The sequence below is a fragment of the Crotalus tigris genome, unplaced genomic scaffold (assembly GCF_016545835.1).
Source record: "Crotalus tigris isolate CLP2741 ecotype Arizona unplaced genomic scaffold, ASM1654583v1 scf7180000024119.3904262, whole genome shotgun sequence".
Lineage (NCBI taxonomy): Eukaryota > Metazoa > Chordata > Lepidosauria > Squamata > Viperidae > Crotalus > Crotalus tigris.
In genome coordinates, this window is record NW_024100396.1 from 101,029 (window position 1) to 117,697 (window position 16,669).

Sequence of the window (16,669 nt, forward strand, 5' to 3'; positions counted from 1 at the left end):
TAGATAAAAATTTAGTTTATAATTTCTCATGGAGACATTTGCAAGCAAAGAGACCTATTTGCCCCTTGGCTGATCAAGCACATACTTCAATCAGAGAATAACCAGCAAGCAAAAAGAAAGTTGTAATAAAGCATTGAAGTATATTAATATTTTTCCTCCACATTTGGATGAAATTATCACCTTCAAAGGGGGCTGGACGGCTTCTTGGACCTTTCACAGGGACTTTGATCACTTAAGAAACTTTTCTCGAATATTCTGGGCATCCTCCACCGCATTGTTGAGAAATTTGTTCAGAAAATAATACATGACGGCAAATGAACTCATTCCACCAAACACAGACCTGATAACAGGTATAAAAGAAAGAGGCAATTCTACAACCGACACAGTTACATGAAGACATGTCCCCAGATATTTCACAAACGTTGGCATAACCAGGAAAGCAGACTTCATCAGGAGAAAAAATACTAGCTGTGCATTGACTCTTTTGACTAAGGGCTTTTTCTTGATCCCTGATCTCAGCTGTTCAAACCCTTTTCCTGTCTGAAGTGACAGAAAATGGAGGGACCCCTGGTCTAAGGCAAACACCCGCCTGAAACATATCAGTGCATCTATCAGAATTCCAATATCACAAATTATAGAGAGACCCACAACAGGCAGTGCTCCACCAAGGCAAGATACTATCGCTAACTTCTTTATATAGGAATTCATGCAAATCTTTTTTTTCATCAAATTATTTTCTGAGAAAACATGCACAGCCAGGGTTAAAAGGTGCTTCTTGTAATCAGGAAGTTCGGTGGCCATTGTCTCTCGCAGGAGAGGGAATTCGTACATGTGTGCATGCGTGTTGGATACCAGAAATACTCTCGTGGAGACCTCAGCTGCCTCCTTCAAGGTATCTTCACAATAATTCCTGATGGTCTCCAGGGTTTGCTCCATGTTGAAATTCCTTTTCCTCCTTTCACCTTCCATACTGATATCGATTTTGCTACGCACAAAGTAAAACTTCTTTCTCCTTCTTTGTATTTCCTTTGCCAGGAAAGCATCATTTTCAGTAAAGCGGTCAGTGACAATCAAAACAAAGACATCATATCTTTCAAACTGGACTTTCTTGAGATATTCAGCTGCGTTAGAATTGCATGTTCTGATCTCCGGTAGCTCCCATATCGTTGTATTGGGAAGAGAAGGGTGGGGATGTGCCTTTGGCACTGTTTTTTCCTCTACTGTACCAACCTCGGCTGCTTCCTCATCATCATCATTTATGCCCCGGAAGGCATTAATGAAGGAGGATTTACCAGCACCCGCCTTTCCAACAACTGCAATATTAAGTGGCAGATTTTGCATTTTATTCAAATATCCTCTGTATTCAGCTGCCGCTTCAGGGATATTGCCTTGATTCAAATGACTCTTTAAATCATCAAATTCTCTCCTTACATCATCTTTTAGAAATATATTGCCCATAGTTGCTTTTTCTTCTGCGCAGGTTATCTGGAAATGAAGAGAGAGATTGTGATTTTCTCAGTTGTGTCATGTCTCCCTTCACAATCCCTATGCCTACGAAAACCACCATAGTCCTTAGTAAGAGACCACTTCACCTTCTGAGGTCATTTTGATCAGCATGTAATTAACTTAAACATATCATAGAGCAGTGTATTTGTGCCCCTTCTGCAGATCACTGGCTTTAGATTGAGGGTTGCCAGTCTGGATAGGGCAAAATGGCAATCTTTTCAGTGTGGTTCCAGGTCAAATTCATGGGGTCAGTTATTATCTTACATGATGGGGCTACGTTAACTATGGAACCATCTTCTTCTCATTCCATCAGCCCATCCCACCCAATAAGGCATGTTGTCGACATGTCAGCTAAAGAATTCTGATTGGTGGGGTCCAGGAAAAGAGTTTTCTCAGGCACTGCGCCCACCTTGTGGAAAACCCCAATCTCATGGCTCTTTGGAAAGGTGTAAAAACAACCTTGGGCCACACAGAGGAGCATGTAGCTGTTGGGTTGGTTGGTGATGACCTTAAAGCCTACCAACCACCTTTTAAATAACTTGAACACTGATTTTAATTCATCCTTGCCTTTTAAATTTTATATGTTGTTTTTATGGTTTGATATTGAACCTTTACACCACCCAAAGCCCCATTCCTCCATTTGCAAAGGAATGAGCAGCTTGAAAAGTAGATAGATAGAAAGAAAGAAAGAAAGAAAGAAAGAAAGAAAGAAAGAAAGAAAGAAAGAAAGAAAGAAAGAAAGGTAGGTAGGTAGGTAGGTAGGTAGGTAGGTAGGTAGGTAGGTAGGTAGGTAGATAGATAGATAGATAGATAGATAGATAGATAGATAGATAGATAGATAGATAGATAGATAGATAGATAGGTGGGATTCAGCCAGTTCGCATCAGTTTGGTAGAATTGGTAGCTAATTTTTTGTTGTCCAGACCCAGAATGGATTTCCCAGACAGACAGACAGACCTTCACCCTCAGGGGCAGGACTCAAATCAATAAAAACCTTCTTGTCCTTCCGGGGTGGCGTAGCCTTGCTGCATCTACTCTCCGGATGTCCTTGAGGCTCGCTAGGCAAACCAGACCAGGGAATCAACTCCACAGAAAGGCCAGAATTATTTTCATTGCGACTGGTTATTCAGTAATAACAGCATTTTGCAAGTCTCAATGTGCTGTTACTCCCCACCCTCCCTTTGAATCAGAGAAAGCGGGATGCCTGCTTGCCATGGCATAGATGTATCCAAATTGTGTTCTGCAACAAAAGAAGTTAGGGAACATTAGCCTGAGGCATGCTCAGCTACCTCCATCTCCCATAGGTTTCCAAAGGATTAGCTAAGACATCTGGAGCAGAAATATACAGTATTAGCCAGCCTGGATGAGATGTAACTGTTGATGAACCTGCCACTTGCCTCTGCTGTATTTGGACAGGAGCGTTGGCAAGCCAGGAGGGAGGACAATGCTGCCCACCCCCATTTCTGAGTACCCAGATGCTTGCAAATCCACCTTCTGCTTGGTTGGGGGATTCCCCTCCACCTGCACTGAGTTCTCAGGCAAGCTGGAGGGTGCCAGGCTGTACTCTCACCCATCTGTTTGCCCCATCCTTCACTGAACCGGGTCAATTTGGGGCTGGGCATGCTCAGTTAGCCAGGCCAAAAAACAGATTTCACTACAATGCTGAGAACTCTACTTGATCTAGTTGCTGAATCTTGAAAGCCTCCTGGGAACTTCCCTCCCTCTCTCCTCTTGCACCCAGGACAGTTAAAGTGGAATCAATTGAAGCTCCTTTTCTCTCCTGCTTCAATAATATTTCCCTCCCCTCCCCTCCCCTGTTCAATCTGTGGCTCCCCTTACAGCCTCTTTGAGAAATGGCTATCTAGTCGTCCCCTATTTTAAGAATCTGCATGAAGTTGAGACATCGGACAGACAATATGGGTCCTTGAGAAAAGTGGTCTGCAGGCCAATGGAGTAAAGAAAAGGATAGAAGTGATTCCTTTTTCAGTGGAAACAGGCTCTGATGAAGACAGGAAAGTAAGGCTGGGGAAACTGACTGGGAGAGGGAACCAACCCTTCCAGGATGACCACAATTCCAATGCTACTATCAAGCATCCCAATCCATTGGCTGTATAAAAAGAATGGCAATTTGTGTGTGTATATCAGGAATCGAAAATTCCTCTATGGCTTCTTGCAATCCAACTTATGTAAAAGGCAGGGAAAACCAGCAGAGGAGAAAAGTCCAAATATTTCCACACATTTGAACAGAGGGAGCACGGTTTAAACAAAATAAGTGTGTCACCCAAAATACAGGCCCTTAACTTACAACACTTCATTTAGTGACCATTCAAACTGACAGTGGCAGTGACATGTGATCGTTTTTCACACTTATGACCATTGCAACCTCCCCGTGATCACATGATCCAAATTCAGATGCTCGGTGACTCATATTTATGACGGTTGCAGCGTCCCAGGGTCACATGATCCCCTTTTGTGACCTTCTGACAAGCAAAGTCAATGGGGAAGCCAGATTCACTTAACAGGTGTGTGACTAAGTTCACAACTGCAGAGATTCTGGCTCAGTTATGGTCATAAGTCAAAAACTCCCTGAAGATGACCTGTATGTAGAACTGAATGCATTATGATGGGTCCTTGATATTCTGAACTTGGCTGTTTCCTGGCAGCAGTGATAATGTTACATAGTTGGATAACAAAATAGGAATCTTTCTTTAAAATGCTTTTTATTTAAGGAAGAGATATATTTCCAAAAACAATTATTGTACTTATGCTATTAATGGTAAGTATAACATTAATGACATATCCCACACAGTCTCTGTTGAGTTGTTTTCCTCGTATTTAAAAATAAAGGATCATGAATTTTGTAATTTCATACAATAATCTCCACTTTGCTAAAATATAACAGAAAAAAGCCAAAGAGAGAAAAGAAGAAAAGAAAAGCATTCCTCAAAAACCAATATGGATAATTATTTAATTTCTAACTTCCCATGGAAATATCTGCAGACAGAGTTACTCACTTCCTCCTAGGGTGAAAAAGCACGTACTTCAATCAGAGAATTACTAAAAGGAGCAAGCAGATAGATAGTTCCAATAAGGCTTTGAAGCATATTATTATTTTCCTCTCCCTGCTTTCATTTTGATGAATTGCTTGACGGTCCCCTTCAAATGGGGTTTGGGGTTGTCTTGAGACTTTCCCTGGGACTCTGATCACTCAAGAAGTTTTGCCCGAACATTTTGGGCGTCTTCCACAGCATCATCAAGAAAGCTGTTCAGGAAATGACAGGTGACAAGGTATGAACTCGCTCCACCAAACAGAGAACCAAGAACAGGTATAACTTCAAGAGCCACTTCTACCACTGACACAGTTACCCAAACAGATGACTTCATCAAGAGAGAAAATACCAGCTCTGCATTTATTGTATTGGCTAACGGGGTTTTCTTGATAGCCGACCTCAACTCTTCAAATTCTTTTCCCGTCTGAAGTGCCAGAAAACGGAGGGACCGGTCGTCTAAGCCAAACACCTGACAGAAACGTCTCAGGACATCTATAAAAATTCCAACATCACAAGCTATAGAGAGACCCGGGAGAGGCACCGCTCCACAAGCACAAGATACCCATGCTACCTTCTTTATATAGGCTTTCATTAGCTCTTTTTTCTTCATCAATTCATTTTCAGAGAAAATATGCACAGCCAGTGTTAAAATTTGTTTCTTGTGGTCAGGAAGTTCAGCGGTCATTGTCTCTTGTAGGAGAGGGAAATCATACATGTGTGCATGATGGTTGGATATCAGAAATACTCTTTCAGAAAGCTCAGCTGCCTCTTTCAAAACACCTTCACAGTGTTTCCTGATGGCTGACAGGGTTTCCATCTCATTGAAATCTCTTTTCCTGCTTTCATTTTTAATACTCTCATCGATATGGGCGCGCACGTAATAAAATTTCTTCCTCATTTTTTGTATTTCCTTTGCCAGCAAAGCATCATTTTCAGTGAAGCGATTGGAGATAATGATAAGGAAGACATCATATCTTTCAAACTGGACCTTCTTCATATATTCCGCTGCCCGAAATTTAGGTGTTCCGATCCCTGGAAGGTCCCATAACTTAATATTGGGAAAAGAAGGATAAGGATACGGCTTTGGCATTTTGGTTCCTTCTACTGCTGCAACCTCGGCTGCGTCATTATCATCATCCATTACTCCTCGGAAGGCATTGATAAAGGAGGATTTACCAACACCCGCATCTCCAGTAACTGCAATATCAAGGGGCAGATTTTGCATTTCATTTAAACATTGTTGGTATTCAGCTGTCACTTTGGGGACACTGCCCTGATTCAAATCGCTCCTTAAGTCTTCAAATTCTCTCCTTAGATAATCCTTTACAACTAGATTGCCCATTGTTGCTCTTTGTTCTGTGCAGATTATCTGGAAGGGAAAAGAAACATTGGGAAACCAGCTATGTCTGGCACTTGGAATTTGGGTTGAAGTTGGAGAAGATCACCAAGAATATTGTGGACAGCCAAGAAAACCAACCAATGGATCATCAAACAAATCAACCCCTCCCTCCGTCCCTCTTGATCCCAAGACAGTTAAGGAGGAATCTGTTTAAGCTTCTTTCTAATCTTCCCTTTCTCTCTGAAAGGATCTGAAGTACTTTCAGACTTGCAAAATTCTGTTAATGTAACCTTACAATAAAGTAGCATAAGCCATCTGATCATGTTTCCTATCTGGTCTAAATCCTAAAGGTCTTAAATCCTTCCAAAGCCCCGGTGATTAGAATGCAGCGTTGCTGCTAACTCTGCATTCCCATTGCCAGCAGTTCAATCCTGACCAGTTTGAGGTTGACTCAGCTTTCCATCCTTCCAAGGTTGGTAAGATGGGGACCCAAATTGTTGGGGTCAATATGCAAATAATGCTTCTACATTGCAAACCTCCAAGAGACTGCTATAAAGCACTATGGTGATATGTAAGCCTAAATGTTATTGCTATTGCTAAAGCTGAAATTCATCTTACAAACTTAGAAGTACTTCACTTTTCAATCCCTATTTTTTTTTAACCAAAAAACTAGAGAGGGTCTCTTCTGTGCCTCTTGATCCATTTACCTTATTACTGCTGGTTAAGTTGCTTTTCATCTGTCTGCTTTTTCTATTGTATGTCAAGGACAAGTTGTAGTTGTATACTATTACTATTACTGGTGCCTTTGATAATTACACCAATATGCCTGGATGAATGTCCAAAGAAGGGTGGATGAAAAACCAGGCACTAAAGTCCAGCCTAAAATCCAGTGTTAAACCTAAAGAAGATATCAACTAACACAGGGGAGAAAAGTCTGATGCTTCTCTGACTGATTCCCCAAAGCCACCCTCAAAAAAAAAAAAAAAAAACTGGGCTCAAAAATGAAGCCTTTCATAATTGCAACCACAATTCTGCCTGGATCAACGTCCAAAGAGGTGAGGTGGAGTGAAAACCAGCCAGGGGAGCAAGAAGCTTTCCAGATGTTCTCCTTACTCAGAACCCTTCCTCTTCAGATCACTCTAAACCTCTGGCCGTTTCTTCTTTCTTTTGATACAAATTCTATTCTCTTCCTTGCTTATCCATAAAGTCACTGGCACAAATGTAATGCAAGCTAATTATTAACTGCACCCAAAAGACCAGTGTAAACCCATCTTTAAATGCAGGGGGGGAAAGTCTGCTGCTTCCCCAGAGCCACCTACAAAAAAGCTTGGGGTCCAGAAACGAGGGGCGAAGGGTGCATGCATTTCCTAAAGCCTGAAGGGTTGTCAGCCATTTGCCTGAAGCCTGAAACCGTTTCAGCCATGGGAAAGAAAATGAAGGTGAAGAATTTCATATCTCTCTGTTTACAAACCTCTAGTTACCAAATCTTGGAAGCCTGATGGTCATTTCAATCCCTCCCTCCCTCCCTCTTGAACCCAAGACAGTTAAGGGAGAATCCTCTCTGAAGTACTATCAGACTTGCAAACCTAAGCAAACCCAGTTATTAAGTATATCAAAGTCCAGCCCAACAATCCAGTGTAGACCCAAAGAAGGCACCACCCAATGCAGGGAAGAGACACTTGTTGTTGCTTCTTTGGCTGATTCCCCAAAGCCACCCACAAAAATTTGGGGTCCAGAAACGAGGGATGATGGGTGCATGGATTTCCTTAACGCTGAAGGGTTTTCAGCCATTCACAGATTCCTAATGCACACAATCTTTAGGAGAAAGGAAATGCTATTGAAGGCTGCTTTATAGGAAGATCAGCAGAAACTGAAAAGAGAACAGAGAATTTGAAAGCAAGGAGTAGAGAATCCACAATAGCTAACCCTAGAGAGGGGAAAAGTTAGACAAATTACTTACTTGCTTTTATAAAAGGAATAATTCTCAAAGGTCTCTCGGCAGGCTGGGGTTGATCTCTTTCAAAAAGAGCCAGACTCCTCCGATCAGACGGACTGCATCTCTCTTATAAACCCCCTAATTTCCTGTTTTTTTGTTTCTTCAAATAATAAAAATGTTCCTCCCATTTTGCCTGCCTATCCAAATCTGAGTTTCCTCAGCATTAAAAGCAGCTGATTTACAGGAAAAAGAAAGTATCTTTGGACTGGCCTCAGTTTCGTTCTTTGCAAGTACAGTGACAGACACTGTGAAAGAAATAGTATAAACTAAGCAATATTCCAGGTGTGTGGACTTTTGCCACCACGGAATAGGTGAAATAATAATAATAATAATAATAATAGTAGTAGTAGTAGTAGTAGTAGTAATAATAATAATAATGGATCATCGCACATTATTATTATTATTAATCATCACACAGTCAGCCAGATGTTCAGACTGGAATTGGCATTTGGTCTACCTATCGAGTCCTTACCCAGGACCTGGGATAGGCAGATGTGGATGTTTGATGGTGTTACAGATATTGTTGAGTCCTTGGCGGGAAGCAGACACGAGAAGCAGTTGAAGTTCTCAGTTTCCTTTATTCAGCGTTCAGCTTACAAGTAGATGTCTTCAGCAGCTCCCAAAACCTCCCAGCTTCTTATATAGACGCTTCCCGGGTAAATGTGATACTTTTCCCGCGCCAGCACCCGCGCATGCGCACGGCGCTGGCGACAGCCTGTCTGGTCCCGGGCAGCTTTGCACCTGCCCGGGACTGCCTGCAAACGCCCGAGCCGTTTGCAAGGCTCGGGACATAACACCCCTTTCCCCCGGGCTAAAACTACTACCAACATATAAACATTTATTTTATGCAGTGTTCTGCTTCTCAGTGCTCCTATCGTTACCTGGCTGTTGTTTAGCCAGCAATGTTATGTAATCCTCTAAGTATTTAGGAGACTTCTTGCTCTCTGTGACCTTCTCAGCTCTGGGTTACTAGCATGAGTTCCCTGACTGGAGGGAGATGTGAGCCTGTTCTCCTTATTTTGCCTTGGTGCCTTCCAAGGACTGTGCCCCAATGCCTGGCCTGCTTGCTTGCCCACCGGGCTCGTCAGGCCAGGGCTTCCGTCACTTTGTGACCTGGTTGACCTGCCTAGCTGTAGACCCTCGGGCCCCTTGAAGTGATAGCCACTGCTGGGCGTCTCTGTTGAACCTCCTAGGTCCGTCCAAGACCTGTCAGGAGGCTGACCATTCCCTGAACCCCGTTCTGTGTCCGGGCTTGTGTGGGGTTCTGTACTTTCCCAAAACTCAGTTACTCCCTGATTTGGGCTAGAGGTGTTGTAGTCGGGACTTGGTTCCTCGACCACCTCCCTGTATGTTTGACCCCCTGTAGGATTTGGGGTAAGGTCAGGCCAACATTGGGGGGATTGTGTGCCAGCTCTCTTGCGGGGAATGATTTGTTGGGATGCCCCCGGGTATCCTCCGTGACTGGAGTGCTGTGTGATGTGTGTGGAAGGTGAGTATGCCCCCGGGGTGACTCCCTGGCTGGAGTAGGCGTGAGTGCCTGTTGTGTGGGTAAGCTCATGAATTCCTTTTCGGAGCAATTGCGGAACCCTGGGATGGGCCGTTTGTGGCTCCATCAGTGGAGATGGGCAGCAGCTCGTGCCCTTCCCTTTGCTCCAAAGGGTCCCCCTCCCCCCCTGGAAAAGACCCAGGAGTCTCATCTGAAAAGTCCCGCCTAGGGCGGAGTTGATCATGTGCCGATGCAGGACACGACCGTTGTCCAGGGCAACCTCGTAGGAGAGAGGACCTGTGACCCTGGAAATAGAAGCGGGGACCCAGGTATGACCAGGCCCGTAATTGCGAGCCCAAACCGGGGCACCCACAAGTAGTTGTCTAGGTGCCCTAGGATGTGAGGTAGATGAAGGCAGTCTGTCCGGATGCAACCGGTCAAGTCTAGTAGTAAGTTGGCGCCCCCAACGAAGTTCAGCTGGACTTCTCCCTGTAGAAGTGGACGGTGTGGTGCGATAAGAAAGGAGAAAGTCAGCCAACCTGTGATGCCAGTCCCCGTAGGTGAGTCTTTCAAGGCGTCCTTTGGTGATGCGCACCATACGTTCAGCCATACCGTTGGTGGACGGGGTGGAAGGGTGCAGACGTGGCATGACGAATCATGTTAGCCTGTAAGAAAGCTTGGAATTCGGAGGAAGTGAATTGAGGGCCGTTGTCAGACACGATGACATCTGGAAGCCCGTGTGCAGCAAAAATCCCCCTCAGTACCTGAATAGTCTTTGCAGTGGTGGTGGAAGAGACAGGTACAACCTCAAGCCATTTTGAATGGCTGTCAACAAGGACCAAGAAAAACTGGCCCTGAAAGGGCCCAGCATAGTCAATGTGCACCTTAGACCATGGGGACTGCGTTTCCTCCCATTTATGCACGGGAGCTTGGGGCATCTCTGGGCGAGATTGTTGGCACAGGTGGCATGCATGCACCTTAGCCTCAATATCCTTATCTAAAACAGGCCACCACAAGTGGCTGCGTGCAAGAGCCTTCATACGAACAATACCAGGATGACCCTCGTGGAGGGATTCTAAGACCCTAGTCCTCATTGAGGAGGGACTGACAACTCTGTTTCCCCAAAGCAGACAACCCTGAGAAAGGGACAACTCGTTTCTTTTGGACCAGAAACTCTGAAACTCAGGACTAGGGCAGTGCTCAGGCCAACCGGACAAAACCCAGGAACGTACACGTGAAAGTGTGTGATCTGTACCTGTTTCAGCGGCAACATCCCTGGCACAAAGAGGGAGCTCGGGCAAGGCTTGGATTGATATAATGTTGACAGCTGGCACAGGGTCAGCTTCTACTACTGGCAGAGGCAATCTACTGAGGCCATCAGCATGGCCCATTTCTTTCCCAGGCTTGTGGAGTAAAGAAAAATCATATGCAGACAGAAAAATAGACCACCTAAGCATTCTAGGGGAAATGATTTGGGGAGTCTGCTTACGTTTGGTAAACAGTCCCAGCAGAGGCTTATGGTCAGTAAAGACCGTGAAATGCCTGCCATAGAGAAAATCGTGGAATTTTTTAATTCCAGCGACAACAGCCAGAGCCTCCCTGTCTATCTGAGTGTAGTTGCGCTCAGCAGAAGACAATGTTCTGGAGTAATATGCAACAGGAACCTGAGTTCCATCAGACCTGAGGTGGCTCAGGACAGCTCCTACCCCGTAAGGGGACGCATCACATGCGATGCACACAGGAAGAGATTCGTTGAAATGTGCAAGTACACTGTTAGAAGTGAGCAAGGCATTGACTTTGTTAAAGCAAGCCTCATGTGTATGTGACCACTGCCACACTGCTTGTTTGTCTAGTAGCCTGTGAAGAGGCTCAGCTACACTAGCTTTATGTGGAAGAAAAGAATTGTAGAAATTCAGGAGGCCCAGGACGGCCTGAAGTTCGGCCTTGGACTTTGGCCTAGGTGCTTCTAAAATAGCTGTCAGTTTGGATTCAGCAGGGTGAATCCCAGCAGCATCAATTTTGAACCCCAGAAATTCAGTAGAAGGCACCCCAATCTTGCATTTGTCTTTTTTTGAGCTTGAGGCCTGACTTCCTGAATCTTAACAGAACAGCCCTTAGCCTTTCAGCTAGAATGTGTGTGGAGTCTCCTGCAATTAAGACATCATCAAAGTAGGGGCAAACCCCTGGTATACCCCGTAGTGTGTTTTCCATTACGCTTTGGAAAATTCCAGGAGCGACATTCACTCCAAACTGCAGCCTTTTTACCTTAAAGGCTCCCCTGTGGGTCACAATAGTCTGGGCTATAGCAGCATCATCATCAACAGGCAGCTGTTGATACGCTTGAGCTAGGTCAAGCTTTGCAAAAACGCGCCCCCCCCTTGAGGGAGGCCAGAATATGACTGACCACAGGAACAGGATAGGCATGTTGCTGCAATGCCTTATTCAGAGTGCATTTGTAGACAGCACAAATGCGAATGTCCCCATTTGCCTTTAGAGGCGTGACAATGTGGGTCTCCCAAGGACTGGAATCAACAGGTTCTAGGATTCCCTGTTGAATCAGTTTGTCTAACTCAGTGTCAATTTTACTCTTTAAAGCAAAAGGGACCCTTCTTGCTTTAAATCTAATGGGAGTGACAGTGGGGTCTAGCTTTAAGGACACAGGGGGTCCTTTGAATGTGCCCAGCTGGGGGCTGAAAACATCTGCAAATTCTTTGCAGACTTCCTGTAGGTCGAGTGTTTGTAAGCTGTTGAGTCCTGTGACGTGTATCCCCAGGGCCTCAAACCCATCGAGTCCTATGAGACTCGTTCGTTCACCCCCTACTACTAATAAGTCTAGTGGACCTTCAAAACTCTTGTATGGCACGTTAAGGGTGGCCTCCCCCTTAACACACACTCTTGAATTTTGAAAATCTGTTAACACAATGTCAGAAGGCCTTAACTTGGCCTGAGTTCCACTACCGGAACAAATCTTCCTAAATGTATGCAAGGAGATAATTGAAAAGGCAGACCCTGTGTCTAGTTCCATAGATAATGGAACCCTTTGTAGCTTCACCTTGAGTGACAGCTTTTTCTTAATTGGCTTGTGTGTGCCTGTCCTAAGGATGCTTCTTCGCGAAGCGCAAAACCCTACCCTATTCTGGCTGGGGAATCTGGTACCTTTCAGGCGCAGTTCTTCCTGAGGTTGTACCTTTCGTTGGCCCAGACACACAGTTGCAATGTGTCCTTGTTTGCCGCATGCCCGGCAGGTAGCGGAGCGGAACTTTCAGTCGGTTCTCCTGTGGCGACCTCCACAGCCGATGCACTTGAGCGGAGCTGAAGAGCTTCCCTTCTGTTTTTCTTCCTTTGTGGGGTGGAGACGGTCGACTTCCTCGTCCGGATCCTCCTCGGAGTTCCTTTGGGTGTCTTCCTGGTGCACGGATGCAACCTCTGGACTGTTTCTGATCGGCCGCATGTTCTTGATAGCGCCGCCTGCTGCTTCTTCTGCGGTGACTTCCCTTAAGGCATCTTGGTAGGACAGTTCTTCTTTAGCGAAAAGTCTCTGTTGTAGATCTCGATGCCTTAACCCGCACACGAATCGGTCCCTCAGTCGTTCTTCGGGTCTTTGAACTCGCAGTGCCTGGCGGCCTTCCGTAATGCGGCGATGAATTCTTTGGCCGACTCGCCGGGCCGTTGATCCCTCTGCTCGAAGGTGTGGCGCCATGCGATGACGGACATCTTGGGGTGGAAGTGCTCTTTCAGTAGCTTCTTCAGATCTGCGTAGCTGACAGACTCTACTTGAACAGGTGCTGCAAGGTTTTCTGCGATGTCGAAGGCGTCTTGACCGCAAACACAAAGCAGGGTGGCAGCCTTCAAGCTCTCTTCCCTCACTTGGTTTGCCTTGAAGTAGTTCTCCACCCTGGCTACGTAGGACTGCCACCGCTCTGGATGTGAGACGTCGAATTCTGAAAGCCTTCCGATTTTCGCCATCTTCAAATCTTCAGGAGATGGGTCTATCAGCCAGCCTACCCCCGAATGCGCACCGGATTGGCGGGCAGCTGCCGAGTCGACGCTGTTCCTTTCCGCCGCTCAGGACTCCTTGGGTAAGCTTACACTTCTTCCTTTCCAGGTAGTGCAAGGCATCCCACCTTCGTCGCCAGTGTTAAGTCCTTGGCGGGAAGCAGACACGAGAAGCAGTTGAAGTTCTCAGTTTCCTTTATTCAGCGTTCAGCTTACAATTAGATGGCTTCAGCAGCTCCCCAAACCTCCCAGCTTCTTATATAGACGCTTCCCGGGTAAATGTGTTACTTTTCCCGCGCCAGCACCCGCGCATGCGCCTGGCGCTGGCGACAGCCTGTCTGGTCCCGGGCAGCTTTGCACCTGCCCGGGACTGCCTGCAAACGCCCGAGCCGTTTGCAAGGCTCGGGACATAACAGGGCAGGATGGAAGCAGTTCCTAGTAAGGCCGCCTTTTGCAATTGACTAATAGTGAATTTGTCAATGACAATGGTGTTCAAGTGGTGCTCCAGTTGTTTTGGGATTGCACCCAAGGAGCCTATTACTATTGGTACTATCCTTGCTTGCTTTTGCCACAGTCTTTCTATTTCTATTTGTAGGTCTTTGTATTTTGTTATCTTCTCCAGTTCTTTCTCGTCTATTCTGCTGTCTCCAGGCACTGCCACGTCCACTATCCAGACTTTTTTGTCTTTCTTATCGACAATTGTTAAGTCTGGGGTATTATGTTGCAGGTGCTTGTCTGTTTGAATTCTGAAGTCCCAGAGCAGTTTAATTTTATCATTTTCTATGACTTTCTCTATTTTATGATCCCACCAGTTTTTGCTTACAGGCAAATGATATTTTTTGCAGATCTTCCAATGCACCATTGTTGCTACTTTGTCATGCCGCTGCTTGTAGTCAGTCTGTGCAATCTTCTTGCAACAGCTTACCAGGTGGTCCACTGTTTCTTCAGCTTCTTTGCATAGGCGGCACTTACTGTCTGTTGCTGTCTTCTCAATTTTGACTTTATATGCATTTGTCCTTAAGGCTTGGTCATGCTTCTGCAGAAGCCAGGAGCTTTCTCGGTCTCTTTCTTCAATTTTCCTGCTCTTAGCCATTGCCAGGTCTTGTTAATATCTGCTTTCCCAGCTATTTTTTTAATGTATTGGCCATGTAGTGCTTTGTCTTCCCATGTCTCTATTCTGTTTTCATTTGGTCTTTCTTGTAGGCCAGTTTGGTCTCTCCAGTAGTCAGTAAGCCTTCCAGATATACTAATTTCAGTGCATCTTCATCATTATTCTTCAGATATTCTTCCAAAGCCATTTTTTCTTCTTCAACCATCTGATGTACTTGTAGCATTCCACACCCACCTATTTGCCTTGGTAGATAAAGTCTGTCAATGTCACTGCATGGATGAAGGGCATGATTCATTGTCATTGTTTTTCTGGTTTTCCTATCCATTGCTTTTAGTTCTGCTTGAGTCCAGTCCAGTATGATGATGATGATGATGATGATGATGATGCAAGGAGTACTAGAGAGAGATTCAAACAATCAATCAGAATAGAGCTGGAAGGGACCTTGGAAGTCTTCTAGTCCAAACCCCTGCTCATGCAGAAGACACTACACCATTTCACTCTGCACATTTTTGCCTTCCCCCCCCCTGAAATTTGGGTTCGTCTTCAGAAAGATCTCTTAACATTCATAACAGTAGACCCATTATGGAAGGTCTCAGGGTGGGTGATGAAGGGGCTGGGTGCCCAGAATATGATCTAGCTGTGACTCCCATTGCCCTTGTAAGAGCCAAGGTGGTGCAGTGGTTAGAATGTAGCATTGCAGGCTAACTCTGCATGCCCACTGCCATAGGTTTGATCCTGACTGGCTCAAGGTTGATTCAGCCTTTCATCCTTCCGAGGTCATAAAAGGAGGACCCAGATTGTTGGGGGCAATATGCTGATTCCGTAAACAGGTTGTAAAGCACAATGGAGCAGTACATACGTCTAAGTGCTATTACTATTGCTATTGTTTATTCTCCTGAAATAATCCTTGCTTCCACAACATCTATGCACTGCTTTATATGTTGCCTATGAATTCTTTGAGGACTTCTCACCTCATTTTTTTCCAGCATCCCATCAACCCCATCCAACCACAACTGCATCAGTCTTCTCTTCCTCGTGACCTATCCACCTTTCCCTCTTATATTTCTTTAGTGATTCTATTCTCATCCATTCTCTCTCTCTAGGACTAACTACAACATACATTTGTGCTACTCATTCAATCTTCTATTGTGGTATGAAGACTTCAGTGTGTGCCCTTGGAAGCCTCCACAGAATAGGTGAAGTCAAGTTCTATCTTCCATATACGGACTGTGTGATCCTGGTATTATGGCATCTCGTGTAGCCTGGGTGGGGACGTATGGGAACCAAAATATCATTGAAAATATCAGATATCAAAATGGCCTCACTTCATACCTGTTTTCCCTTTTAATACAGTAGCCAGAGCAGAACATACAACATAGAATAACAAGAGTTGGAAGGGACTTTGGAGGTCTTCTCCTCCAAGCCCCTGCTTGAGCAGGAGAGCCTATACAGTTTCAGAGAGGTGGCTGTTCAGTCTCTTCTTAAAGCCTCCAGCAATGGGGACCCACAATTTCTGAAGGCAAGGCATTCTACTGGTTGATTGTTCTCACAGATAGGAAATTTCTCTTTAATTCCAGGTTGCTTTTCTCCTTGATTAGTTTCCATCTATTGTTTCTTCTTTGGCCTTCTTGTCCTTTGGAAAATAGTTTGACCCCCTAATCTTAGTGGTAACCCCTCAGATATTAGAACTCTGCTATCATGTCCCCCCTCGTCCTTTTCTTCATTAAACTAGACATACCCAATTCCAGCAACTGTTCTTTATATGTTTTAGCCTACAGACCCCTAAGCATCTTTGTTGCTCTTCTCTGCCCTCTTTCCAGTGACTCAACATCTTTTTTACATTGTGGTGACCAAAACTGGATGCAATCTTCCAAGTGTGGTCTTACTAAGGTTTGCAAAGCAGTACTATCACTCCATGTGATCTTGATTTCCATCCCTCTATTCAGTGGTGGGATTCAGCTGGTTCGCAACAGTTCTGCAGAACCGGTAGCTAATTTTTTGTTGCCCAGGGCCAGAACGGACTTCTGCAAGTAGCATCCACACAGAGAACCGGTTGTTCCCATAGGAATCCCACCACTGCCTCTATTAATGAAGCCTAGGATTGCCTTGGCATTTTTGGCTGCTGCTGTGCACTGGGTACCTGGGGGGGGCATGCTGGCATGGGCCCTCTGGAATTTGGGGAGCC

General features: G+C 45.1%; 1 protein-coding gene across 4 annotated transcripts; it reads right to left on the reverse strand.

Moving 5' to 3' along the window:
* On the reverse strand, nt 1–8,112 carry LOC120298660 (interferon-inducible GTPase 5-like). 4 transcript variants are annotated; one of them, XM_039322628.1, is made up of 3 exons: nt 7,856–8,112; nt 2,501–2,746; nt 1–1,485 (listed from the first exon to the last, which is right to left on the reverse strand). In XM_039322628.1, exon 3 carries the CDS (start codon nt 1,456–1,458, stop codon nt 229–231), a length of 1,230 nt encoding a protein of 409 aa, XP_039178562.1. In that variant the 5' UTR covers nt 1,459–1,485; nt 2,501–2,746; nt 7,856–8,112; the 3' UTR covers nt 1–228. The 4 variants fall into 4 exon arrangements, with proteins under 4 accessions (XP_039178562.1, XP_039178561.1, XP_039178560.1 ...); XM_039322627.1 differs by having other exon boundaries at nt 2,464–2,746; XM_039322626.1 differs by lacking the exon at nt 2,501–2,746.
* Nucleotides 8,113–16,669: the final 8,557 nt, after the last annotated feature.